This window comes from Aspergillus oryzae, chromosome 1, assembly GCF_000184455.2.
Source record: "Aspergillus oryzae RIB40 DNA, chromosome 1".
NCBI lineage: Eukaryota > Fungi > Ascomycota > Eurotiomycetes > Eurotiales > Aspergillaceae > Aspergillus > Aspergillus oryzae.
Window position 1 is genome coordinate 2,455,313 of NC_036435.1, and position 27,202 is coordinate 2,482,514.

General features: G+C 47.3%; 9 protein-coding genes across 9 annotated transcripts; 4 read left to right on the plus strand and 5 right to left on the minus strand.

Moving 5' to 3' along the window:
• Positions 1-1,744: 1,744 nt before the first annotated feature.
• On the plus strand, positions 1,745-4,499 carry AO090005001498 (questin oxidase family protein; the record flags this gene model as incomplete). Its single annotated transcript, XM_023237231.1, has 4 exons — positions 1,745-1,807; positions 3,342-3,487; positions 3,566-3,693; positions 3,748-4,499. 4 exons carry the CDS (start codon positions 1,745-1,747, stop codon positions 4,497-4,499), a joined length of 1,089 nt encoding a protein of 362 aa, XP_023089395.1.
• A 529-nt stretch (positions 4,500-5,028) lies between these two features.
• On the plus strand, positions 5,029-5,805 carry AO090005001497 (HECT-type E3 ubiquitin transferase; the record flags this gene model as incomplete). Its single annotated transcript, XM_001818364.3, has 1 exon — positions 5,029-5,805. One exon carries the CDS (start codon positions 5,029-5,031, stop codon positions 5,803-5,805), a length of 777 nt encoding a protein of 258 aa, XP_001818416.3.
• A 2,319-nt stretch (positions 5,806-8,124) lies between these two features.
• On the minus strand, positions 8,125-9,484 carry AO090005001496 (TauD/TfdA dioxygenase family protein; the record flags this gene model as incomplete). Its single annotated transcript, XM_023237239.1, has 4 exons — positions 8,125-8,408; positions 8,463-8,954; positions 9,015-9,220; positions 9,285-9,484. The coding sequence occupies 4 exons, from the start codon at positions 9,482-9,484 to the stop codon at positions 8,125-8,127; spliced, it is 1,182 nt and encodes a 393-aa protein (XP_023089394.1).
• A 1,603-nt stretch (positions 9,485-11,087) lies between these two features.
• On the plus strand, positions 11,088-13,033 carry AO090005001495 (putative transporter; the record flags this gene model as incomplete). Its single annotated transcript, XM_001818362.1, has 6 exons — positions 11,088-11,345; positions 11,400-11,728; positions 11,784-12,624; positions 12,691-12,809; positions 12,876-12,959; positions 13,009-13,033. The coding sequence occupies 6 exons, from the start codon at positions 11,088-11,090 to the stop codon at positions 13,031-13,033; spliced, it is 1,656 nt and encodes a 551-aa protein (XP_001818414.1).
• A 220-nt stretch (positions 13,034-13,253) lies between these two features.
• AO090005001494 (uncharacterized protein) lies at positions 13,254-13,653 on the minus strand (the record flags this gene model as incomplete). The annotated part of the gene is made up of 2 exons (XM_001818361.1): positions 13,254-13,473; positions 13,547-13,653. 2 exons carry the CDS (start codon positions 13,651-13,653, stop codon positions 13,254-13,256), a joined length of 327 nt encoding a protein of 108 aa, XP_001818413.1.
• A 4,115-nt stretch (positions 13,654-17,768) lies between these two features.
• Positions 17,769-18,519, minus strand: AO090005001493 (uncharacterized protein; the record flags this gene model as incomplete). Its single annotated transcript, XM_023237257.1, has 2 exons — positions 17,769-17,934; positions 18,029-18,519. The coding sequence occupies 2 exons, from the start codon at positions 18,517-18,519 to the stop codon at positions 17,769-17,771; spliced, it is 657 nt and encodes a 218-aa protein (XP_023089393.1).
• A 152-nt stretch (positions 18,520-18,671) lies between these two features.
• Positions 18,672-20,086, minus strand: AO090005001492 (uncharacterized protein; the record flags this gene model as incomplete). Its single annotated transcript, XM_001818359.3, has 2 exons — positions 18,672-19,475; positions 19,694-20,086. 2 exons carry the CDS (start codon positions 20,084-20,086, stop codon positions 18,672-18,674), a joined length of 1,197 nt encoding a protein of 398 aa, XP_001818411.3.
• Positions 20,087-21,264: 1,178 nt separating this feature from the next.
• AO090005001491 (uncharacterized protein) lies at positions 21,265-22,158 on the plus strand (the record flags this gene model as incomplete). The annotated part of the gene is made up of 2 exons (XM_001818358.3): positions 21,265-21,316; positions 21,410-22,158. 2 exons carry the CDS (start codon positions 21,265-21,267, stop codon positions 22,156-22,158), a joined length of 801 nt encoding a protein of 266 aa, XP_001818410.1.
• Positions 22,159-25,557: 3,399 nt separating this feature from the next.
• AO090005001490 (NAD-dependent epimerase/dehydratase family protein) lies at positions 25,558-26,844 on the minus strand (the record flags this gene model as incomplete). The annotated part of the gene is made up of 1 exon (XM_001818357.1): positions 25,558-26,844. The coding sequence occupies one exon, from the start codon at positions 26,842-26,844 to the stop codon at positions 25,558-25,560; it is 1,287 nt and encodes a 428-aa protein (XP_001818409.1).
• Between the last annotated feature and the right edge of the window lie 358 nt (positions 26,845-27,202).

A 27,202-nucleotide genomic window follows, 5' to 3' on the forward strand; every position in this document is an offset into this window, starting at 1 on the left:
ATAAGGCCGAATTGAAGCGAAATTTCTCACTTTTGTATGTTCCAGTGTCTCTACGCATCTTATTTGATCGAATCGAGACTGACTCTCTTGCGTACCTAACTCAGGTCTATGTTAGGACTGGCCTTTGCTATTCTAAATGTATGTGACTGAACGCAAAGACCCCTCCGCCATTGGGTGATGCTGCAGGAGGACGTTGGGAAAAGGCACACCAAGCCACGAGACCTTGGAAAGTAATTAACTTTAATTCCGGCTGCAGTCTTGGACCGCTCTATCGGCGAGCTTATCTCTTAGCCTGCCGTCTGGAGGCTGTGTAAGCGTGGTTTGGGGTAAGATGACCATCCTTTATGCTGTCGTGCTTCTCTTCCATCTCTTTATTTTTTTTTTAAAAAATACTATATACAGCACCCTACTCACTTAGTTCTCTACAGGCTTAGTTACTGCAGGTGTATGTAACCTCTGTATAGCAAGTTCGCTTGCAGAGTTCTTGTCCGCCTATCCCACGTGAGTACAACCCGGTCATACATTTCGTCTTTTGTCTCGTCTGACTGTGAATGCAGGGCTGGTGGACAATACCATTGGGTTGCAGGTAAGCTTTTGCTAGTCATCTTTTTGAAAAAATTCGATTTGAGTCGTGACTAACATTTTGGCCTAATAGTTAGTAAGTGTTCAACGCCATTATAGTCACCCCTTATATACAGTATGCTGAACGTCATAAGTTTCTTGGGAACGATGGATGCCCATACTTTCATGGATCACTGGCTGGGCCAACGTTTCTGGCTGGGTAAGTTGTCATGATAAATATTAGGAACAATCAGGACTAATTAGTCCAGCTTGCATTGACCGCCACCGGTGGATTGTTGGGTAGTGAGTTGATTCTGGGCATAATCTCGTTGATGAATCCGGTAAGAACCCCATACTACACTAGGATGACCTTGCTGATTATTACCACTAGACTTTTGAAGCCCAACGTTGGCATCAATTTTTGATTTATACTGGTTATAATATCGCTGCATTTATCATCAACGCCGTAATGAACAATGGTCTTCCGTACTTCACTAAGGGTGCTTGTAAGTTCGACCTGTATTCCTATGTCTTTCCATAGTGGACAGAAGTGCTGAATCAAACTCAAGTCATTTGGTCCTTATCCGGATTTGCAATCGTCTCGATAACGCTTCTTGCATGCTCGTCACCCAATTACAACTCGGGCGAGTAAGGCTCACATTCATATTCCCGGTTCCCTGTCAAGCGTACTGACCAAATCAGGTTTGTGTTTGGAAAATTTATCAATGAAACAGGATGTATGTGGATTCTATCTCTCCCTGCTTAGAATTTGGACCGAGACTAATTGACCGTAGGGCCGGATGGTGTTGCTTGGCTACTTGGAGTACGTTGTGCACATTGAATTCACTGACGAATTGCATTTCTAACTCATACGTAGCTTCTCCAAGGTGGACTCGGTCTTACAGGATTTGTGAGTCATCGTCATCTGCTCAGTTCTATATACAGTTACTGATCAATGTATAGGATGGGGTTGCCCATATGATCGAAGGTATGCAATATATACACAACGTACGGAAAGCCGCGTTACTAATTGATCTGTTACAGAAATCCCCAATCCATCTGTCGTGGGCCCCAAGGTTATGATAGGGTGCGTGTGTATCGGTACGGTGACGGGTTCAATCTTTTTGATTGTGCTCCTCTTTGTTGCCGGTGACATCTACAAAGTCATCGACTCTGCTGCAGGATGTCTTCTGCAGATCTTCAAGGATGCAACGGGGAACAATGCTGGGTCAATCTGTCTTCTGATGTACGTTGTCCCTTTTCTGGCTATCAGTGCCAGGTACATAACTAACTGATAAACCCTAGGTTCCCTCTGGTTTGCATTCTTTTCGCAGCCACGAGTATCATGACCACCAGTAGCCGTATGATCTACGCTTTTGCAAGGTAAATATGATGGTCTCTGAGTAATACCTCTTGTAAAGCAAAACTGATGGCCATGGGCAGAGATGGCGGTCTTCCTGCTTCCCCCTTCTTTTCTAGGGTTCATCCAAAGCTCAATGTTCCCTTGAACGCGCTGTACCTGACGTTTGCTGTTATCACGGTCTTCGGGCTTATTTTCCTTGGGTCTTCGAGGTAAGCTTCCCCATCATTAACGCACTATAGCACTACATGATTACTAACCAGAGCAGTGCGTTCAACGCAATTATCTCATCATCAGTAGTGATGCTTGATATCGCATACGGTATTCCGATTGCAGTGAACTGCATACGTGGTCGCACTATGCTCCCTGAACGCTCATTTGTTCTCCCGAATACTTTAGGCTGGATCGCCAACATAGTACGCCCGGCCAGAATCATTAGGGCAGGACCATTAGCTAACACCAATTATAGATTTCTCTTGCCTACATCAGTCTCACGACTGTGCTATTCCTCTTCCCTCCAGTGCTTCCTGCGACCGGTAGCAGTATGAGTGAGTGTCTCCAATTGTATCTGAGTTCATTGTCGAAGGGTCTGCTGACAGAATACGTGCTACTAGACTACTGTGTCGCTGCTTTTGGAATCATTCTTGTCATCTCGACATTCCAATGGGTTGTTGATGGCCGCAAGAACTTCACTGGTCCACGGGCTGATGTGGATATCCTTGCAGGCGTAATTGAGGAAGTGCCCACGCACACTGGGACCACTGAAACCCATGGGAAAAGCGATGGGAAATGAGATTACAACGACTAAGAAGCCTCGATATACTAGTACTTAGCTTATTATGACCCTACACGACAGAATATAGAACTCAAATGTATCTTCAATTGGAATTTGGTTTACAGGAACGGGTGACGTCAGACAGAGTCACCTAAGGCCCTCAGGCCACCAAGGCCTCATCCAATTCGTCCCAACAACTTTCTTTCCCCACATTTTGCTGGGATCACCAGAACGACAGCATTCGGCGCGATTCATTTTAGTATAATATATTGTAATACCGCTTGAACAATCTAAAAAGGCCTCAGGGCACCGGACACCGTTAAAAGTTGAACCCAACTTGAGAAGCTCTACACAGGAGCCATACTACTCACTCCACTGTTATAGCCATGCTATCTATCTCGTTGCCTTCCTTAAAGAGCTTCTTGCCATGGCGCGATCGAACTTTCATCGATATCCCGTCAGTCAAGATTCAAGAGATTGATACAGCACAAGAGAAACCGGCTCGGGCTTTAAAACATTTGCTGAAGCTGAACCATGCCAACTACTCCATACTGTACAACGAACGGAAGTTCCATAACCATGCGCCTCATGTAAGCCATACTCTATTATATCTTTCAAATCAAAAGCAGATTTGACTCTACGTAGATTCTGAGCTCTTCCTTCCTGCAAGGAGCAGATGTCGATGACCTAAACCGTATCTACGAGGCCGAGTCTAAGCTTTTAGACCCCTGGGTTGATTCCCCAGGTGAAATCAGTACCTATGACTGGAGAGACTACTTGGGCTATCGAGAGTATGTATTCTTACTGCATCTTTGGGCTTACACATGAGCTACCCTTTTAACAGACAGACCTATCTAATGCCATTTTAGATATCAAAGAGCATTTGTGGACTTTTTTGAGGACGAACTTGTCCGTCACGGATATGATTGGAAGCAAGTCCTCGCAGATTATCTATTCTCTGGGAAGGAGCCGTTATTCAATTCCCTTGTTGATGACCGTACGATGATCCCAGCTATACTATTGACAGTTCAATAAAGCTGACATGGTTTAGTTGGTCACCCCTTAATCCACCTCGCCTATGCATTCGAGATGTCCAGCCGTGAAGTCGCCATGGAAGCCCTAGCTCTTGCAGCTACGTGTTACGGGAAAATGCATAAGTATATAGACGATCCTTCTTATTCACAGGCAGAGTCTCTCTACTCTTCCACATCCCTACTCGAGATTCTGAGCAAGGTACGAGCCGACAAACAGTTCAACGGCCTCTTCGGAACCCCAGGTGACAACAACATGGACACGATTCTACGTCACCATGAAGCCGCACTCCTCAATCATTGGAATGCGTGGAAGATTGAGGATCCCGTGAAACAATTTCGCGAAAGCCAGGAGCTCGCCGTGGCTCTTTTAGCCGCCACTCAATCTCAAACATCGGACAAGTATGACTTTTTCCTCGTCCACACGTTGACAACCAGCCATGCCGTCCGTATTCTCCTACCACTTATCCCAACACGGTTTCAATACGCGCTCGTCAGGCAGTGGTGGCTTCTCACTCTGGTCGTATACATTGCGCAACTAAGACCGGAAATAAAACTCGAACAGATTGAGGACTACGAATTGAAGGGAAGAGACTGGAAATGGACGGCGCAGAAGGCCGTCAAGGGTGAACATTCGACAGACGCGCACTATGTCAAGGCAATTCGCGCGTGTAAGGAAGCTGCTGCAACATGGGGAGACCCGGAACAGTACTACTTAAAAGCAGCTGTCAAGTTCGGTGAGGAGTTCAATGGTTGGGGAGGATTTGTTTGATGAAATGGCAATTTTGCTTTAGTCGTCTTCGCTGAAATTGACTCTATTGGCATAGTGACTGGCGACGTAATGTACGATAAGCATGCTTTTGGACATTGGAAACGTCCGGTTTTTGCTTCTTTTCTGATCAATTTGTGACAAACAACATCTGCAAAAGAATTGGGTTGGGGTTGGAACCATCGTTGATATCACATTGAGTTTCAGATTTAAATTTCTGTTCCATCCATTAGATAATATTTATCATAAGCTTCATACAAATCACTACATTCTATGGTGTTGACATTATTATCAAGTACTCCATAGATTCTACATATGTGCCTGAGGCATTAACGTCATGGACAATAACACGTGATACGTGTTTAGAGCTTGTTTGGAGTAATCTTCGAGCAATTTGACCATAATCTCTCAATATTCTTAACCACAGTCGTTTGCTACAGCTTACGTGCATAAATAGATTTAAACAAAGACCATACTAATAAAGGCAGCTAGCAGTTCAATCAGACCATACATTCGCATATATTTCCATATAATGTCCGCAGTGCACCAAGAAAACGAGCCTGCTGCGCTCTGTCTACACGCCGAACTTCTTCCTAACATCCGCCACATTACTCTCTACGTATCACTTCCGGAGGCGATGCGATCGCAAAATGTTCGACCAGAAATCTGTCTATCCGATTCGCGTCGTGCCATAACAGTATCTCTCCCATCGCCACACGAAGATGCCACAGACACGATCAAATTACCAGCTCGTGTTAATGAAGCGTCTCGGCTGGCCTTGAGCGTGGCTGGACAGCGAGCTAAGGATCCGCGGGACCGCGGGCTTGGTCAGCAGGAATACTCGTTTAGAATGCAGATCGATGACGAAGATAATTCGTTGCTCTCGAGAGAAGAACATATGGATAGCTTTGTGCCGTGGACCGCGATCGACATGACCTCCTGTACTAGGCTTTGTTGTCGCCATTGTAAGAATATTCTTCTCGATTCGCATGTGTCGCGTGGCTCCTGTGCTGAAGAGAAGGATATGCAGGGGTGGATGTGGAAGGATTTGCCTAGTGGGAATTGGGCTGAGATGATGGATTTCTGGCACTGTCACAAGCCGGATCCTCATGAGGGTCATGATCATGGTCACGAGCATGTTAATGGTGCTACAGCTGAAGACCAGAATGCTACAGTTAAGGGTTACGGTGCTGCGAATCAGGTTGTCGCAACTGCAGGGACTGTTCTTGTGGACGTCGCGACTTTTCTGCTCACGGACTCCGACTGTAGAGGCTTGAAACAGGTAAGCATGAATACCTCTTCCGGGTGATTTTTAACTGGGATTGTTGTTTGTTGTACTTTTGCACTCTATCCCTAGGTCTTATACTCCAACCCTACCCCAATGCATGACATGGGCAAAAAAGAAGGAGGCCATTTCATAACCATGCTCTGGTCTTCGATACAACTGCCCTACAACTACTGCTTCTTGGTTCCTAATATGGTCAGACATCTGTTATGGAGTTTGAATGGCATCACAGCCAGGTGTAGTTATCTTCTTCGTGATGGATTTCGCACTTCGCCGTGGTTGCCATTCGATCTTTAGCGTGTATGACTCGGGATCAAGATTCGCCTCGCTGCATTTCTCCGTTGATTCTGTCTGCTCACCCAAAGTCATGGGATCGACGTGATTATAACGAGGTACATGTGGGAAAGAAATCTGGGAATAGGTTGGATGACTACCCTGAATCATCAATGGATGGTCAAGAAACAGACAGCAAACTGTAGTACCTCACAAATATATTAATTGCTGATATTCATATGCGCTCTATAATCAAGCCACAATGTTTCCCTAATTCTGCAGCTTGCATAGCATCAAATTGCTGATATACATATTCTATTAGGTTGAAACAAAGAGTACAACAGCCTCTCCAACAGAAGTACAGATGGAGTTGCTTTGCGAGAACTGTAATAGCCTAGTGGGCGTTGAGGACATAGTTGCTAAAGGATGGCGACTATTTAAAACAAGCTTATCGGTAAGCAAGCGGTTTTCGGAAGGCGAGTGCGAAGACCCAGAATGGGAATGCCATTCTTTAGAGGTGGTTGTGGCAGCTCAATTGTTGGAGTTGATTGAGAGAGAAAGCGCTCGACGATTTGTTCTCCACTGTGGGCAAGGGGATGGGCTGCTGGTATGTCGATTCTTTGTCCTTCAGTCTTGTTTCATTTTAGATACCTGTTTGTGACTCCTTGGCGTATAGATCTGGGTCTTCAATCCGGACATGCGATATTCGAATTCTAGTTCGGACCACAGTATAACTGCGCAGCGGGCCATGAAAATCCTATTCCAGGATGTTGTCGATGTGGATGGGATGCTTCATCCGGATCGTGGCAAGGCCTCATCTTTATCCCTGGAGGAACTTCGACTGCCATCCAGTGTCTTGTCTGCTATCGTAAAAACCTTGAAGAGTAGGAACATGATGCTACCAAAATCAGCAAGGGAGTTTAGAGAATGGAAAGTTGGCATCATGCATCGACATGACCGGACAAAGAATGCTTGAGAAGAGGTGGTTGTGAAGTGAGTTGGTATGTTTCGTTTGGAGACAAAAAATCGTCAGGTGCCTTCTTCCTCTTTGGGAATGCAGGCGGATGTCACCGGACCACATTCCCATTCCAGAGTGAATTGGCTTTCTTCTGCTTCATACTCTGCATTCCGTTGCTCCCTTGGCATTGTCACTTTAGTATTCATCCATCGATTCATTCCTCAACTGGCATAACCTCTAACGTATCTTCTTAGAAGAGAGATCATTACGCGTCTTACCCCCAACAGCCCATGGGCGCCTCTCGATACTCGTCAACTGCGCAACAGATCAAATCATATAAACCTTGGCCTTTTGCCAATCCTCGCTCCTCAAATGGCGACTGACAGCCGCGAACTACAACTTCCGACAGCAACCAGCCAAAGTGGCAAGAGCGATATCACCTGGGAACACCTGGAGGATGTGTCTGCAGAACATAAGGAAGTAGAACATCCCGGTCACTCCCGCATTTCAAGCGCCACCAAGTCTAGGAAGGCTGCTAAACATGTGGGAACTATGAGTGCGGAGTTGGCGAACATTGAACTCACCGAAAAGCCGTCATTGCGTTATCATTTAGCACCTCCAGCAATCTTGATAATTCCTCCTAGTCCTTCCGATGAAAATCCACAAGAGACCTCGGGCAGCGTACCATGCCGGTCTAAATAGACATCTCCTTGGCCGTCTTAGACCATCACCCTGGGCACTTCTTTGAAGTAAACCGTTGCAACAAACTTCAAAAATGAAGGGCGCACGTTTAGTATCAATCATAAGCTAAGCCCTGGAAATTTTAAACGGATTACAAACCGAGACCGGCAATCCTTGGAAAAGTTGACAAGCTGTTCTACGTTCTCTAAACGCTCAGGCTCGTGGGCTGTGAGACTTACTGCTTCCAATTTAACTAGAAACTGTCTCTGCTGTGAAGGCAATGCCTATCAGAGTGCCAATAATCGGTTCTTATTCGTCAACATAGATCGTCTCTATATATAATATCATGTATCTCGATATCATATTCGTATCTCCACTGCGGTGACCTGAAACATAGCAAAGTCACAGGCGTTTACCCTTCGAATGGCGTTTCATACGGTCTTTCTGCCTGTGGCGTGATTCTTGCGAGATGACGCCTTTGACCATCCTCCCAGTCGAAAATGGCACTGTGTGCAACGACTCGGTTCTAGAAAGCAATTAATACCCCGTACATAAAAATGGTCGTATGTACATATACTTACATCCCAAACAACCACAGTATTCGGCCGCCACCTTACTCGAGTCTGAATGTCTTGGGACAAGGCAATATGATCATACAAGAATTTGAGAAGGAAGTCGGACTCTTCTTTCTTGTATCCAACGATGTATCGGGTAACTAATTGCTGTTAGAAACTCTGTATCGGCTACACTGTTTCAAGCGAGAACTCACATTGCGGGTTCACGTAGAGAGCTTTCTCCCCAGTGACGGGATGTGTCCTCACAACCGGGTGCTCGGTGGTAATTGGGTCGCGTCGTGCAATACCACCCTTGTTCAGACTGTTGTTAACCTGCTCGACACCAGAGTGAACAGCCTTCAGACCATGCAATCGCTTGCGGAACTCGGGTGACAACCGTCTGTAAGCCTGGGCCATGTTACAGAACAGAGTATCTCCACCGCTTGTCGGGCCATCCAACAGGTACAGAAAGGTAGTCCCAGGAGGCTGTTTCTCGAAGGTAACATCAGAGTGCCAAGTGAGCGAGTTGGTGTGGGTTTCCAGGAATTCAGCTCCACTCCTATCGTCTGCTCCACGGTGAACGAGGTGGATCTCGGGGAAGCCCTTAGGTGCCCCAGAGCTCTGATGAATGTGGTGTCTACCGAAATAACCACCAAACTCAAGGGCTTTCTCGATAGGGAGCTGAGCGAAATCCTGGTCTCGGAAAGCTGAAAAACTCCGTCAGTAAGTGTGACAAGAATCATTCGTCTTTATATGCTATAACATACCGACAACTTTCCTTTGGGCGACGTACAAAGCCAGCTGGTCTTTACCCTTATCGGTCAACTGACTCAGTTGGATACCGTGAACTTCGCTACCAATGGTCGGGGTAAGCTCCTCCACCTCGCCCTTGCCCTCAGGGAAGAGATCTGGGAAAGCTGGGTCGGCATCCTTTCCATGCTCATAGTGCTCAAATGGTTGAAGTGGTGGGTATCTATCGAGCGGGTGAGATGCTGGGCTCGAGCGACTAAACATGGTGCAATATCAGGGTCCTATACTTCTCTGTTTCGTTATCCCAGACGGGGAGATAGTTCGGGAAAGATGCCGGTGGCTGTTTTGCGGTTCCTTTGATCTCATTGTCATGCTGATATGTTTCACGGTATCCTACCCCATTCTCCTTGTTGTGACCAGCATCGGTTCTAAGAGAGGTCTTTGGTGCCGAGCGGAGTGAGACAGTCTCGGTTATAGATGGAGCCATCTTTGTAGATTTGCGTGAAAGTTGATGTTTCTTTTTTTCGATTTGTCTTCTGTTCTAACAAGCTTTGATCTAACGCCAGGGGGCTAACTCCTAGATATACCCATCGCATCACATTTAATCGCCCAGGCCAGATCCGATTATCCGTCTGATGTCCGATGATTGTGCAATATTTGCGGGGTATGTTCAATATCACGCCCTGCTCAAGAGTACATCTTGCAAGGAATTTCACGCGGCGCGCGGGGTTACTGGTGATGACTGCCGCAACGAGCCAAGTACATCCAATGCTAAGTAGTTGACTGGTGAATCACAAAGTGATCTGATTGCGTGATAGAACAGGATTTGCGGAGCGAAAGCCTATCCATTGTACGCTGACTCGGCGTCGCAGAGCTTTATCGGCCGTTCGTCCAATGCTAAGTAAGTTCTGGATTCGAACCGATCAAGGCGACAAACTTTTGTCTCATTTTCGTTGGGTAGATAGAAAACTGAAATACTCAAGACTGACGACAAGTAGAATATGGTCCATTCTTTCGCTATCTAAACTGATACGCGGCCGTTGTTGTTGCAACTGCGGGCCAAGTATGACGTGCTAGCACGACCCATTCGCGCAACCCTAAGTTGCAATCTAGCTACCTCCGTTGGGGAATTTAGTATACGAAGCACACGAGAGTGGGCCTCCGCCATCTCCCTGGACAGAGAGGGTCATTGAAGGAGCCACTCGGCATGGAATCTATTGTGGTTACAATGAGTGCCTCTTGCAACCGTTTGCTTTTCGCACGTGTGAGCCTCGCAAAAGGCAACCCGACAAATTACATTTCATACGCAGTATGTGAATGTGAATAAGAATCAGAGACGCCAATCCTTTAGATTGAACATGTTATGCAGCTTGTCCTACCATAGTGCACGAGCCGCCAATCAGAGCCCCCCCCTAATGTTGCAATGGTGATGGCGAAATATGCCACCATAAGCCAATCTGATGGTGAAATTGGCTCTCCTTTGCGCTGCCCACAAGGCAGCAAACCAGCTTCCCTTTGCTACTACCATGGACTCCTGCGGTAAAACAGATGACGGTCGGCAATTGCTGCTAGCTCACCAGTCCAGATCAAACGCTTAATGACATCCCTGCTTCTTTCCGTTGACATGACTCGCCTTTCATAACGTCAGTGTTGTTCCATTTGCGTGATGGTGTCCACTATGTATCCCCTAATGGGTCCTGGATGATTGGTCCAATACAATCAAGGATTGCTTCGGTTTCCTTAACTTACTAAAGCTTTATCAGACAGTGGGGTTATTACCTGCTTCTCAGCCATGCAGATGTTCGCCGCGATCCGCAGCATCCTATCGATAAAATCCTAGGCTCTATGTTTACATGTCCTAATTGGCCTTGGATAACTATTCACGGTGCATGCTCGTCGCGTAGTCTCAACTAGCTTCAGCCTTAAGTGCAAAATTGCGATTGCGTGATAGAACCACTACTCCCTCGTCTAGCGATAGCTACGAAGTAATATTTATTTAATTGCATATGCTGCCCTTGTAATTGAAACAGCTCATCCATTGCCATCATTGAGTCTGTCGGGCAATCGCCGCATCTAACCATACTGGCAAAATGGCTTCCGACAACCACAAAGAAGCGACTGCCAATGTTGAGCCTGTAAAAGACGATTCGAAACAGGTCTCAGCAGGGTCATCCTCCGAGACGCTACCTGTCGCGGCGCCCAAGCGGGTCAAGGATATAAGCGAGGGTGCTTTCGATACCACTGAAGACCCGAGATTTTACAAGCCGATCGACGACTATGAAGGTATACATCGTTGGGATCCGGATTTTGAATGGGGAGAGCAGGAGGAGAAGAAGCTCATAAGAAAGGTATTGCTGGATCGGTCGCTCGTTTAGGTTTACCCAGACTGATAACAACGACAGATCGATCTACGCGTCTGTACATTCGCTTGTGTCACCTTTTTTGCACTACAACTCGACCGAGGCAATATCGTTCAGGCGATGTCCGACAATATGCTGGGCGACCTGGGCATGAACACGAACGACTACAACACCGGCCAAACAATCTTCTACCTCGTTTTCCTGTTTGCGGAACTTCCCTCCCAATTGATCTCAAAGAAAATCGGACCAGATCGGTGGATTCCGATCCAGATGCTTTGTTGGAGTTTGATCGCCGCCTTCCAGGCTTTCCTTTCAGGGAAAAAGTCATACTATGTCTGTAGGGCGTTGTTGGGTCTTTTTGAGGGTGGATTGTGAGTTGAATTGTGAACCTGAGGTCTCATTTGATTTCCTATTAATACATAGTAGCATCCCGGATACTATTCTCTTTCTCTCCTTTTGGTACAAGTCCAAGGAGTTACCCATCCGATTGAGTTATTTCTGGATTTCCTACGAGGGAACATCGATTGTCAGTGCATTCCTAGCATATGGCTTCTTACACGTGCGGAGGCCCGATGGTACCGGTGGCTGGCGGTATTTGTTTGCCTTCGAGGGTCTGATCACAGGAGTCATCGCGATCATTGCAGCTTTCTGGATGCCGGCATCACCTACTCAGACCAAAGGCGGGTTTCGCGGCAAAGATGGCTGGTTCAACGAGCGTGAAGAAAAAATCATGGTCAACCGAGTGCTCCGTGATGACCCGAGCAAGGGAGGCATGCACAACCGACAGGCTGTGACGCCGAAGATGCTTTGGGAGGCCCTCTGTGACTATGACATGTGGCCCATCTACCTGTTAGGACTAACGTGGATGATCCCCAATTCGCCAGCAACAAGCTATATCACCCTGCAGCTGAAGTCGTTGGGATTCGATACATTCGAGTCGAACCTTTTGACAATCCCAGCTTATGTGATTTTCATTATCAACCTACTGGTATGGACCTGGATCTCAGAGCGGTTTTACCAGCGATTGATTCTAGGAGTCGGATCTATGATTTGGTGTTTGGTTCTCTTGATCGCACTCGAGACCTTGCCAGATAATGCCAGTCCTTGGGCTCGGTGGATCATTAATGTTCTACTGATTGGAGCACCGTATGTGCATGCTATTATTGTCGCCATGACATCCCGAAACGCAGGCACGGTTCGTACGAGGACAGTTGCCACCGCGGTTTACAACATGATGGTCCAGACGTCAAGCATTATCTCCAACAATGTGAGTAAACTCTCTCACCTCCAGCCACTCGTACAAGTGATTATGTGTTGATCTTCGCTCTTTTAGATCTATCGTGAAGATGACAAACCGTACTATCGCACTGGAAACAAGGTTCTCATTGCGTTGGCAGTATGGAGCATTTTCGTGTTCATTGGAGCCAAATTCTACTACATGTGGCGCAACAAGTATGTTATCTACTAAATCCATCTAGATCAATGGGATATAGATACTAATACGCCTGACCTACACAGGAAGAATACCGAAAAATGGGATGTCATGTCTAGCGCCGAGAGGGAGGAATATCTGGCTGCTAATGGGCACCTGGGCAACAAACGGTATGCGACTCTCTGACCCCTTTCGCGGTTCTTAACTAACTTTTTCCAGACTCGATTTTAGATTCATCCATTAATATACGAGCAAAGCGAGCTAGATCCAGCTGGACATGGATCAGGGGTGCTAGTTATGATTTTAAAAGTCTTTGTGATACCACTTCGTTTAGAATTAGAGAATTAGGCGGTCAACTGTTAATAGATTTGATAGAAGAATACAAAATACATGCCGCTCACATTGGGGTCTCGTTAGTCGTATCGTCAATCGGTGCACCATGCACACATCATATCCAAGCTGCTCTACTCCCCAATCACATACTCACACCCATCTTCCCCAATCCACACCTCATGCAGCTTTCCAGCCGGTACATCGACCCGGGCCCCAACCCCAAACGTCTCCTTCTTAACCTCCCCATTATTGAATCGAGCATTGTCCTCGGGATACGTAATTGTAAGGGTACCCTGTCGAATAAGATGCGTCGTCAAGCCCGCGTGTCGATGAGGCGAGTAATATGCATTGCTATAAAGCGTACAGAAATAAGCCCAAGTCGAGGTATACCCAAGTCGAATGCTTAAATTAGTAATTGACTTACCTGCCATCGGACCAGGTGAAGATATGTCGGAAACCCCAGTCTCGGACGAGACGTTCGCACTCGCTGCGGGTTCCGATGGGGTAAGTCTGTGTTTTTGTCATTCTCATATCTATAGCTTTGTGAAAAGAGGCGTGAAGAGCGTTATTCGAGTGAAATGAGCGTTCATAAAGGGGGTTTTACTTATGGTATGTTGAGTCTCTGGAACGGCGGGGAAGAGGACGATGACGTCGTCGGATGGACGTTCAGCCTTCCAGAAGATTGCCTGATTCGTAGCAGAAAACCGTCACGTGGGAGAACATTCTTCGATTGGTTTTATTGGATGGATGTTTTTTCCAGTCATTTACATGGACTTATAGTCCTCTTTGTGCAGCAAGGTGGATTCTCTGGTTGATGCCTTCCGTTGTTTAGGACAGATGTACATAAAGTCAGTATTTATTTGAGCTGGCAGAGTAAGCACTCGATAAAGTCACTGATAGATGCGAATCTTAGTTATTGGTAGTACTATTGTAGTAGTAGAGCTTGCCTGCATGACCGGGCAATGAACACTGCCAGATCAGGAAGGGGCTACGCGTGACTTTGGAGGTTGATCAAGTCTTCTAAGTTGTATATTCTCCTCACTGTTTGATCGCTACCCTCCTCTGGATATTTCATCAATTGAGCCAAATATGCGCTCTTCTATCATTGCATTAGGTCTCCCATACTATCGTACAAGTCCTGTCTCCAAATCTTTCCCAGCTTTGTGGCCCATCCCAGATTAAGGGCTCCTGTCTGAGGAGTAATTGGTGCTTGCCGCCGCTGTCGTCCCTGACCATTCCACGATGTGTTCCGCCCCCAAGGAACAACGAAAAGAAAGGACGATTTGAGGGTTTTCAAGGGTGTTTTAGAAGTGGATGGCGTTTTTGTCCTCCTTTTACCCTGGAGAAAGAGGTACCTAGGTCCCCCAATATTGATTAATGTCTTCAAGTGGTCTGCCAGGAAAGTATCAGTATAGGTGTCCAGGGCAAGGTACTTTCTATATGGCTAGCTGTTAAAGCTTACCGGCCATCGTCAACCAACAGGAGTACCGCAGACATGGCAGTTCTTTCCGGGGATCACCCAGGTCTCCTTTCCACATTTCTCACACTCCGGGCAGCGCCTTCCTGGCATCTGGTGTATAGATCAGAAAATGTTCTTTGAGGGGAAAATAACTTTGTCGTGTGTACTCACCGGCATGTTGTAAATGTTACTACCCAGTACTTTGGTTAAGTTCAAAAAAAGGGAGATGTTCGGTTGCCTCCGAGATGTGAAAGGCCTCTCAAGGTCCCGAAGATTGGGTACGGTCAAAGTTTAAAGAGGAAAGACCAACAAAGTTCAAGTTCTGGTGCACAGCTTGTTGGATGCTGAGAGCTTAATCTGATTTCTGGGACGCCAGTCTCCGGCCCTTATCTAGTTCAGCGGCACTCGATGGATCAAAGACCTTCGCTGAGATCCGAATTTTCAGCAGAGCCATCGGGAGATCTCCATGTTAGGGTCGATCGATCGATTGATGGACGACATTAGTTACACTCAATGCATCAAGGCAACTCGCATAATGAATCCCTGCAAACCCAACATGTCATGTCAGACCCGAACTATTCGGATGTTCCCGTTCATGACAAGCATTGCATTTCAGTAACTGGGGTTATCACGCAGTGTGATCCGCTCTCTACATGGAACATACGTGTCCAAGCACAAAAGCGGGTCCGGATGATGAGAAGAGGGGGGGAAGCGCAAAGGAAAAAGCAAAGGAATATCCTTGTGCGGAAAAGAGGAACGTCTTCGGCGTATATTTTGGAAACCGTTTATGCAGCTAACCATGGATACTCAACATTCGGTAAACCGTCCAACTGGGCCATCTGGGTCCCTCTTGAACCCTGAAATGTGACTGGTTGCGAGTCATGTTGGAATGGCACGCGATCTATCCCACCGCCATCACGCACAATGGACCAAGAACTTGTGTTACCAACAGGTACATGCCACTCATCAACTTTGGAAAGCCAGCGCGAGTCTACCTCACATAGGCCGTATTCGGTCGAAATTAGTCCCTCGTCGTGATGTTGAATTGAGGGGCTTCTGGCCAGCTTGCAGTAAGGTGCACCACACACATCACATATCTTATTTTCTCTCCTATTCGAACCCGGTCTACGCTAGAAAATCTCTTATTGGTTTGGCCCATACATGCATCCCTGTCCTCCGTATGGACCGAGGTGAACATTGCTTGCAGGGAGAAGAATGTGCACCCAGACCACTTCAGCCCTGGGTTGTGGTCTCTCTCATTGTACTAAAGCTTCCCCATCACAACCTAGCGGCTAGCGTCAAGCCCCACCGCTCCAATGTCTGTTTGCTAGCACGCTGACCCCGTGGGACAGTCATGACGTTTGGGAACAGGAATAAGTCTTTGTCTCTCTTTCTCTTGGTTCGCCTATTCTTGGGGGAGTTCGCTATTCCGCTCTTTCCTCCTCTTTCTCTATTGTCATTGCCATTTGCAGCGCTGTGGGTATGTATGTGTATGATCTCTACCCTTTTTCTCTTCCCTATTTTTAACACGGTGCTTCACAGGATATGCAGTCCCAATCAAGAAGAACCAATAGCAGGATCGCGGGCAGTGGCACCCTTGACAAGTTTCTGCGCAGATCAGTGCCGGCGCTTCGGGTACGGGTGAGGTGATGGGTACTTCAACAATGGAATACACCTTCAGAACCCCTTTTCCCTTTTCCCTTCTTGGGTCCAGTCACCTCAGCCACCTGCAGACTACCGCCTGTCTGGGTTGAGTTGGGTTGCGAAACTGAACTCTATCAGTATCTCGGCCCCACCTCTGAAGTTGCTTGGTGTATTTCTCACATCTTGGTTAATGATTAACCCGGAATTGGATACATAGAAAATCGTCCCTCCTCAGGGTTTTTCCCTGTAGTTTTCTGGTCATAATTTGCGAGCTGTCCTGGTCTTGCCAGCACTTATTCTCCGACATCTTGCAGGTGGCTGCTTGCTTATACAAAGCGTCGCCAGTTGGTACTACTCTTGGCTTCTGCCACTTTCGAGGTCCCTCACCGTTTGTTAACGGTTGGCGACGACTAGAGCCACGACTGGCAATTGCATTACCTGGAAAACGATTCATGATTTAGCTGGCATGCGTCAAACTAGTGTGCCAAGGAAAGCCCGCTTGAGAGGCAGCTTTTCCTATCGATATTGATCCAAATTGACAGGTCGAGTCTGAGTAATTTCGGGTGATCATCTATCAAATCAGAACAGCTCCGGCTATTTCCTCTTTCCCTTTCTTGTTACCCCTCCTTTTTTTTTGTGTGTGTGTGTGTGTGTTCCTTTGATTTATTTTCTTCATTTTCTTCCTCCTTGCGTTCGACCCCTTATCTCCGTCCGTAACACGAGAACGGGTAAATCTGAGAGCAAAGCATATTTACTCTTACGTCATGTGGATTGTTTTTCTGCAGTGGAAAAGGTATCTTACCACCGATTCATGTCCAAAGGCCCAGGCTTCGGCCCTCATGCCCCCTCCATTTCCATCCTAATACTGCGTTCCAGCCTATAGGGATCCATCACGCATGACCTATCCGTATTTACATAACCTAAATCTAAATTGGCAGCTGTCTATCGTGATTTGGAATCTACCCTTGTCTCCGACACTGCGGTTCACGATGGAACCTTGGAGGTGGACATGGACATGGTCGCACTTGCAAATTTAGACTATTCACCCCGTTCTCGTCCGTACAAACCGGTTTTAACCAAATCTGTACGGAGTAGCCGTATATTAAATCGAACAACCGAGTCCTGTTCGCGCCAAAAACTAGGATTTAAATGAGTCTATGAAGTGTATGGAGCAGTGTGTGCTGTATTGAAATAAATCATTACTCCAGAATAACCGGTTTGGTGGCTGGCTGGCTAGCCAGGGGGGACGATTGATCTTCTTTGGGGAAATGTGTATTATTTTGATGCGAACCAGCTGGAATGAAAATTGAGATTCATGATAATCCGATAAAAAGACGCACAGACGTACGAAATCACCGAGTTAAGAGATCAGCTGCATATGCGTTGGCATTTTGTCCAGCTTATCTGCAATGCCGACTTTCAATCATCTTTTCTTTTTTCATACAGGTTTCCCCTAATTTTTTGCTTCTTCGATGTCTCCTTTCAATTTTGTTTTTTTATTTTTGCCACTCAGGTGACTTGAGAACGTCGAACAACAAACAAGTTAGACGATCCGTTTGATGATACGAACTAGCAGGACGCCATCGGTTTTTGCTCCTGAACAGTCGTACAGGTGGACTAGGCGGTAGCCTTCTTGGAGGCGATCTAATCTAATACAAGCCCATGCGGCTGTCGAGTCTCGTCCGAATTCATCGTCTTTAATTTTGAATCTGTGGGGTCATTAGTTTCATCAATACCTTGGTTGAAGGCGTAGGATCGCCGCTTGAGGGATCGGAAGGCAACTGCCGCCGAGAAGAAACATACCGGACAAAAGATAACTCTTCAACTAGCCCAGATAAAGTTGGAAACTGGACCATTTGGCCTTCAAAGTCTGGGCTGGCACCCGAGGCACTCTTGATCATTTGTTTATGGTTCTCGGTCTCTGACTCGCCCTCGTCTTCCGTGTGAGGCGAAGTGGTGTCCTCGGGCGTCTCGACATGCAAGTCGCAGACCACGTAGGGGTGAAAATGCTTCTCGTTGGTGTGTCCTGGAGGCAAGGGGATGTTCTGGCCGGCGAGAAACTCTATCGAAAGGTCTAGCTGACGACGCACGATAGTAGAGGGTGCATCGGAGCTCAGATATCCTTGCGGTTTGAGTACCCAACCTTGCTCATCAGCGAACATGGCGCTGTTAAGCATCATTCCTTTATCGAGGTTCTGCCAGTTCAATGCCACCACCTGCGCGCCCCGGCGCCAAAAGAAGCTGGGGTCGAGATTCGAGGAATTCACCCGCAGACCGTATGGGTAAATCCGCATGAAATGTTTGCGGTTGTGTTCAAACAGGGCTTCGGGATCTTTCGCATGCGCTGCTCGGGCCGCACTTTCTGAAAGTGAAAACACGTGTCCGGGTACTTTGGCCTCTGTTACACGTACAGTTAAAGAAATGCCCTTCTTAGGCTCGGTTAGGTTCAATCAGAGTAGTTACCTGGTTGTTCAAAGTGACTGAAATGGAACCCTTTGGTGAATATAGCCAGTCTGCTAAGAGCTTCTAAAATCTTTGATGGTTTCTTTGGGGGTGCATCCGATGGCTTATCGTCAGTGCTACTCAAGTCACCTTGGTTGGCGTGCTGCTTGAGTGCCTCGAGCTCATCGCCATTGCCTTCTGGCGTCTCCTCATTTTTGTCTTCGCTCGTCGGCGCCACGTATTTCACTTTAATCAGGATCTTTCGTTTTAGATCCTCCGGTGCAGGCAGTGGATCAGTCGCCTCCTTCTCGGGTGTGACTTCCACCAGCATCCCTTTCCAGGCCTCCTCCATGATCTCTACCATCGCCTGTTGTTGTTCCAGAGATGCATGCACTTCCAGGCTAACAATCACCGGTAGGTCACTTGTAACAAAAGCACTATCGCGGATAGCATAACACACATCTCGGAATGTGGTCCCTTTTGTAAGCGTGTGACCATGAAGCACCTGGGGCTCTGGGGGTGGCGGGACCTCAGTCGCAGGATCCACTGGGGCACTGCTGTCGAGAGGCACGTCCTCAGGAGATGACTTGCGGCCTATGAGACCCCCCAGTTTGGTTGACATGGACCCCAAGCGTGAGTGTCGTTTAGCCATACTCTTGAGCCTTTCCCTTTTTGACCCTTGCTTTATCTTTCTCTCAGAGATTGAATCGCTACTACTACTGCTTGTGTCATCAGCAGATGCACTTTCGGAGCTTCGCTCGCCATCCCATACATCGATCTCGACGCATCTACATCCATTTAAAAGGACCTAAAATGTCATCAGTTATTTCCACTTAAATATGAACGTCTGGATTAGGGTTGACGCCGGTGCCTGATGCACGGGGCACCGAAAGGCATGGTTACACTATTGAAGGAACCATCCAATCCTAAGAGCCCAATTGTTGGTACTCCGTGGACCAGGATGCGCCTCGATAGCAAGGGTTTTTTCAGGTGGTTCCACTATGGAATACTAGGGGAAATGCGTACATTTGTATAAGCACTGGCGTCTGAATCGCTGTACAATTGGTTCCCAGTCAAGTAAGTGTTATGGCTCGAAGAGATGAAATAGTCACTAATGGGTGCAGAATAGTTCTGCTGCTTGACAGGTCCCATTGCCGAAGAGGCCGGACTAGCCATATACTCTCGAAGCGCTGCTAGGGAAGCGAGGGGGTCTACAACCCCATTGTTACTGCCGTCGTTAGTAGTCTCATGTTGGATGTCCCGGAAGAAATCAACCCCGGGCAAGGCTTTGAGCGAGCTGTAAACCACCTCCAGGTGAGACGCAACAAAAGGTGCAAGATCCGGTGAGCTCTTCGACTCTAGGCACTTCGACGAGTCATTGAGCGTGATTTGTTCAGTACGATTGGCGAGGTCGTCCATTTTCTCTCGATTAAGTCAATTGGCTAGGCTAGGACACAGCGCATTAGACACGAGCCTTAGATGCAGCGCAACTGCTGGTGATGGTGTACAAATGACGTAGATGTCTTCTTCCCCCCCTTTTTTTTTGTTTTGTTGCCTGTCGCGGGTGTACGAGACGATCGCCACGCCGTGTTACCGCCAAGTCGGGAGAACGATGGAAAGATATAATGCTATGCGGTGTACCCCTGGGAAGGAGACAAAGTCGAAGGACTGAAAGTTAGAACAAAGAAAAAAAAGTGTATGGATAAATGAGAAGGGGAAGGACGAAACATGTATATATCAAACGGGATGGAAAGAACAAGTGTTGAGTTGGCGGAGTTCTGGCCATTGCTTTTCTGGTCCACTCCACTTGGGCTGTTTTGGGTTTTGTTCGCTGATCAGCCGATACGCAATCCCCCCATGACGATCTGATCTGATATCCAATCTGGATCCAAGGCTATGCTACCTTCGTTCAGCCTTGAGGAACGCATAGTAAGGCGGACTGTTGCCTAAAGACCGCCATTTCTCGTGGTGCGGGACAGCCACGACAACAACTCATGTCAATATGCAGACGAAGGTGACATATCATATTATCATAATATCATATGGAAGGGGGAGAAGCGAAGGGAGGCAATCGTTGTGTGGGTTTATAGTTTAGATTGAAAGTCCTCGTGGTGTTGTTGTTACTTTCCTCTTTCGAGAAAGTCGGACCATTTTTGTTGTCCCCCTCCAAATCAACAACAGCCTTAAATGGCAGCCTAAGGTGTCGTGAGATTTAACCTACCCAAGTATCTATTGTTAGATAGTATTAGTGAAGAGATACACCGACAATATACTAAACACCACCAACCATACCCAATCCAGTAGAGAGATACGAGGATGACCACAACGCTTCAGAGTACTCCACTACACTCAGCTTATTCGCCAGTTTTTGCTGGGTGAGCCAATAGGAAGCCGGACTTGTACACAACAAGCCCAAAATATCCCAAGAAGAGAGACAGGCTCCATCTTCACGATAAAGCTGCCAACAAGGTCGGCTCGGAAAAGTTAAAGCTATATAAGCATAATGCGAGACAGCCCCTCCCTCCATCAGAAGAGAGTATATTCCTCCTCCATCTTCACAGCACCTCTACCTGCACTGCATCTTGACCAAAACCATCATGGCCACCGACACCCCAGTTCACTTTTTTGATATTACTTCCACTCTTCCCGGTATGTCTGTCGCCCTTTACCATATTCCCGACGGCAAGGAGCTATGTTCGTCGTCCGTAAAGGCTGACTACTGACTAACGCGCTGTCCCTCAGGGCCGGCAAAGGCATGGTCCGTTAATACCTTCAAGACACGCATGGTCTTGAACTTTAAGGGCATTCCCTACACACAATCCTACGTTTCCTATCCGGACATTGCTCCTTTGCTTTCCCATTACGGCGTTACCCCTCACGCCTCAGGGGCTCAGTATACCTTCCCCGCCATTTTGCACAAGCCTTCAATCAATTCCAACGCCTACGGTGCGATGCAGGATTCCCTCGCTATCGCTACGCATCTGGACCAGACCTTTCCCTCGCCACCTCTATTTCCCTCCGGCGATGCCAGTTATGCGCTCACGCTCGCGATTATCAAGCTCCTTGGTAATGTCACCGAGAAAGGTGAGGCCATTTTGATTCCTAAGGTCGCCGATCTGCTTGATCCCAGAGGCCAGGAGTACTTTATCAGGACTCGGTCTGTGATGTTCGGAAAGCATCTGCCGGAAGTATATCCCAAAGAAGAGAGCGAGGTACAGGAAATAATCAAGGCAGCGAAGGAAGAGATGGAACCTGTTGCGCGAATGCTGAGAGGCCGGCCTGGGAAAAAGGGGCCTTTCCTCGAGGGTGAGAATCTAGGGTATGCGGATATTCTGATCGTCTCTTTCTTGGCTTGGGTCGAGAAGACCCATAACACGCTTTTCCAAGGACTGGTGAGCATCGGAGAGGGCGAGGTGAAGGAGCTCTTTGACGCTTGTTTACCATGGGTCGAAGGTCAAGGCGAAACCAAGGAGTGGGATATCCCTAAATGACCTTGTTAGGGTTCATCAGTAGTTGGATGGGAATTCCCTTTTCCCGACTTCAAGCATGCGCGGGTTGGTTAATCGCGGTTTAGCATATAGCAATAGAGCAATCCCACAGATAGAACAGCAAATTTCATTCAGCGCCTTGCCTGGGAATTATAAGAAAGATGAGTACAAAATTCCATAAAATACATCTGAAATATCCCGAGCGGGCCTTTCTACATCAAAATCAGTCAACACAATTGTACATGGATAGCCCTGTTAAAAACACCATAGAATGGGACAAACCAGCACCAAGCCAAGCCTCCCTAAAATTACAGACCGCGGAGGAAGTTAGCCTCTCTGATGGCCTTCCTCCGTGCCTCTCTCGCGCTCTTCGTAATCTCGGAGCGCTGGCCAAGACTCTCAGCGGCCTCGACCAGAAGATCATCAGTTGCTTGGCCGCCGCGGTTGTACGATGCAGGAGTGATATCAGTAGCGTGATGGTGAACAGGGATCTTAGGGGGGAGGGTTGCGGCGCGAGCAGCCATCTTCTTCTCATAGCGCTTGCGTTGCTTCTTGTTCAGAGCTGGAGAGGGCACAGTTAGTATGGTCCAAGGGCTATTGATAGAGCAAGATAAACATACTGCTCGGATCCACTCCGCCCTCGGATTTCGATTGCTTCTTAGCATCATCTAACAACGACCACAGCCATTCCGGATATTCAGAGTCTTCCAGGGCGACGATATCAGGCTTATTCTTGAAGTAGTTGAGGCCGTTCAACTTCGTTCCAGCGGGACAGGAGCTTGGTGGACGTTCCACAGCAGGCTTTGTGGGCTTCTTGGAAGACACATCAACATTTACTTCTTCGGGTGTGCTGAATGGCTGGGACACGCCTGGAGTCGCTGATGAAACTGCCGACGGGATAGTGATGTCCGCTGCGATAGGTTGGCGGGGAGTAGGAGGAGGCGGCGTAGTGGATACTGTAGGCTTGCCATCACTGTAGCTCCGGAATTGGCTTCGGTGGATTGGAAGCTGGCGTGCGCATGACGAGGCAGAGAAAGTAACCGTGTGTTGCGGTTGCAGCCGAGAAAGAAGGCTGGTTCGGCAGCGCTGGCAGATCATTATTGCGGTGGTCCGGGAAGATACTCAAATTAAGTAAGACAGCATAAAATAAATTGGCCTTTCCACCTGCTTGTTGTACCCAGAAACCCGCTGAAGCAGTCCTGTGATGACAATAAAAGGGAACTGCCTGGCACGGAGCAAGCTACAAGAAAACTGCGGGATGAATTTGATGCCAAGCCGGAGGTCACGGTCACATGATCATCCATACTGGGCAAGAATCTTTGGTAGCACCCCAGAAGTATACATTATCAGCCGGTGTAGGTAAAAAAAGATTTGCTGCCTGTAAGGAAACCAATTCGTCATATGTAGTTACTGTTTACATCTTAGACCATGGACACATACGGAATCTGCAGACTCATGTGTGGTTATCACGTGATATAAACATCGAGATGTACTATCGAGTAACTATCTCGATACATTTAGTGTATCTTCATCCTTTCTACACGTATCATTGTCGTTATCAGGTGGGGAGAGGGAGGGAAAAACTAGGTCTAGTATAGCAGTACTCAGTTAGTCTATACTGTTATTAGTTTTGTTTTGCTGTACGTTATGCACGCTTGGCTAGCACCTGGTAAGTTGCAACAAAATCACTTAGTGACCTGTAGCAATGGTACCACTGATCTATCTATTAAAGTGCACACTTATACACCATGCTTTCGTACGTTCTCTGTTTTCCTATTTTTTCAATTCCTCTTTACCATGCTTGTTTACGGTGTATGCATTTTACACAACTGCTTCGGCCACCCATAGCATGAGGTGTGACAACACACTTAGAGAATACTATTGGAATAATCTAGCTGTTATACTACTGGTGCCTTCGTTGCAAAAAGTCAGGGAGCTCGGAGTGCATAGTAATTGAACTGAACATATTCCGTTCGATGGGATCGTCAAACCACCCGTTCTAGATATATATACGAAGGATGTCTGTCAAAACCCAAGCACCACCGAGAATTGAGAGGCTTTAAATACGAAAAGAATAGTTGATGATAGAAAAATATAGTTGCACACTATTTCCTTATTGCATACAGGTTTTATATCGCACAGTATATATGTATTACAGCGCCGACCCAATGGTGGTCCTAGGATGGCGATAAGCCCTCTGGGCAATATATGAGAATTCCCAAGCACCAAAGATATAATGACAATATAGCGAATAGGGCTCCAACACACTATCAGACCGAGCTCAAAAAATTAGATAGCCATGCAGGACTAAGGCATACTAGACTTATCCTTATCTTCTAGATACTCGCGAACCGTCCGGGAACCAACCGACTGCCGGCGATATGCATTGTAGGTTCATCAGATGCACTTCGCCTTCGGCAGCACAGACATATGGGGTCGAGTCCGGCTGGCACAAAACCAGCACGGCATATTTCAATGTGGCCCGTTAGGCTAGAGGAGAAGAAGCAATTAGCGGTTGGGATGCCGATCTCTACCCTTATTCAGAGTTTCTTGCTTCGGGTAAGACCCAAGAGTGAGACGATGCGGGCCTCGTTTCGTGAACCCTGTCGATCTGCCTTGCCAACAAATTCGGAATTCTCCTGTACTGTGGTGATTGGTTTCCCCTGTTGCATGTGGAGGAGTTAATCCTGGTTGGAATGTCGGTATTGCATTGTGATCTGCGATGGAGGGGTTGGAAATAAATGGACTGAATGACATGACTAAGCTGACGGGGACAGTTCACGAAAACATTTAATTGTCCCCTCTCCCTTCAAGTTTCCACCCAAGTGCAGTACGCAGGTAACGAAGCTCCTTTCTCGCTCATTTGGTTGCTGACATGCCTAGCAAGTATAGCACTTAGCATAATTTACTGGTACTACTATGCCAATGCACTTGTGGCTCGACATAGGTTCTAAGTAGGACTACCGCTTCAAAATCAGGCAACTGGGAAACACGAAAAGGTTCTTTTGATTGGCAATTAACTATTATAAAAGACACAGGTGTTCTCTGTCCCTGATATCAGTCTCAATATCTTCACAACATAATGTCAGAGAATATACTTATGCTACACCGATATTAGATACAGGCTGCATTGTGAATGCCTTATAAAGAAGTTCCCTTCTATCATGCAAGAGAAAAAGAAAAAGAGAAAGAAAAAAGATGAACGAACGTTACCGGAATTTTTTCGACATGGAAAGAGGCATTATCAAGGGATGAAATGGGGTGAAAGAACAAGAAGAAAGACGAAAAGTACACCGCTAAGCGCCACCCTATGACAGAAAGAAAGAAATTAAAAGGGAAAAAGAAAAAGAAAAAGAGGAGGAAGAATAAAAAAGAGTAATGAGGTGAAAGGAGATCAATGGCCTAAGAGGACAGTCCGCTGACAGCCAGGAAATTGCACAAACTGGCACAGGCATCGGTCAATGTCTTCTCGGTCTTCCACTGCAGCTCCTCCTGTGACCTGGTGGCCACAGCAACGCAGGAACCGACATCACCCGCACGGCGGTCAGCAGCTCTTCTCGGAATTGCTTTGGAAGACACACTCTCCATAGTGTTCACCACCTCCATTACGGAATGGCCTGTACCGGTTCCGAGGTTGAATGTGCGGAAATTCTCCTTGAGCTTCCCTTCATTGGCAGCACTGAGGGCTGCGATATGTCCTCGAGCCAGATCGGTGACGTGGATGAAGTCACGGACAGCTGTGCCATCTTCCGTGTCCCAGTCGGTTCCAAACATCTGCAGCTCCTTGTACTGCCCAGTCATGACCTTGACGACAACTGGAAGAAGGTTGGTAGGTATTTGCTTGGGATCTTCACCGAGAAGGCCGGATTCATCGCATCCAACTGGGTTGAAGTATCGTAGAGCCACGATGGTCCACTCTGGATCGGAGGCCGCGAGGTCGGCTAAGATGGCTTCGCAGATCCATTTTGTGCGTCCATAGGGGTTTGTGATACCTGTGCACCCAGGCTCCATGAGCTTCTTGGACCCGTCACGGTCTTCGAAGATCTCATCCTTGTGGACACAAAGCTCCTCCTTAAGAGGAAGACCGGAGGTTGCCAAAGTTCCGTATACGGTGGCGGATGACGAGAAGACGAAGGTCTTGATACCAAACTCACCCAGCGTCGTGGCAAAGTCGATGAGACCGCCGACATTGTTTGCGTAGTACTTCAAAGGATTCCTGATACTCTCCTCAACCGCCTTGTGGGCAGCAAAATGGATGACGCCGGAGATCTTGGTCTTAGGTGTACCCCACCTCGACTGGATTTGATATTGCTCAAGAAGCTTGCGAAGAGCAACACTGTCGCGGTAATCATGGGCATGCAGATGCATCTCGGGCATTTTGGTTCCTTGTTGCTCATGGTGCTTGGAAGCCAGGAGTTTGATGCGATCGAAGACGTTCTGGAAAGCATTGCTAAGGTTGTCAATGACGATTACGTTATAATTGGCCTTGAGTAGCTCCAATGTTGTGTGACTTCCAATGAAACCGAGACCGCCGGTGACGAGGATGTATTGATCCAGGGGGAAGTTGCGCAGCAACTCTTCAAGATTTCCATCGAACAAGACGGATGACTGCGTCGCTGGTGTATCGACGCATCCTGGAGAATAAGGCTCCACGGGAGTACTTGCGTCAGACTGTCGAGGGCTCTCCATTATTGGATGGTTTTATGAAAAAGGACGAAGTGCAATGAAGGTTGAATGAAAGATGAGAAGCAAACAGACAAGTGTTCGAGCAAACACAAGCAACTAAACGAGAGGGAGGATTGAGTGTTGCTCAGGGAGAAACAACGAGTGTGAGTTGACTGCCGAACCGAATAGTCAAAGAAAGAAAGGAAAGCACAAATCTTATACTTCCTTGAATGGAAGAAGAGACACTGCCACTGGTTCGCCGATGTAACCGCCGATTCCAGCTAAGGTCAGGCCAAAGATATCGTGACGGGGATTTTTCTTTTCCTTTGTTTTTTTTATCCTGGTTTCTTTTTTTTTCTTTTTTTATTTACAACGAACGAAG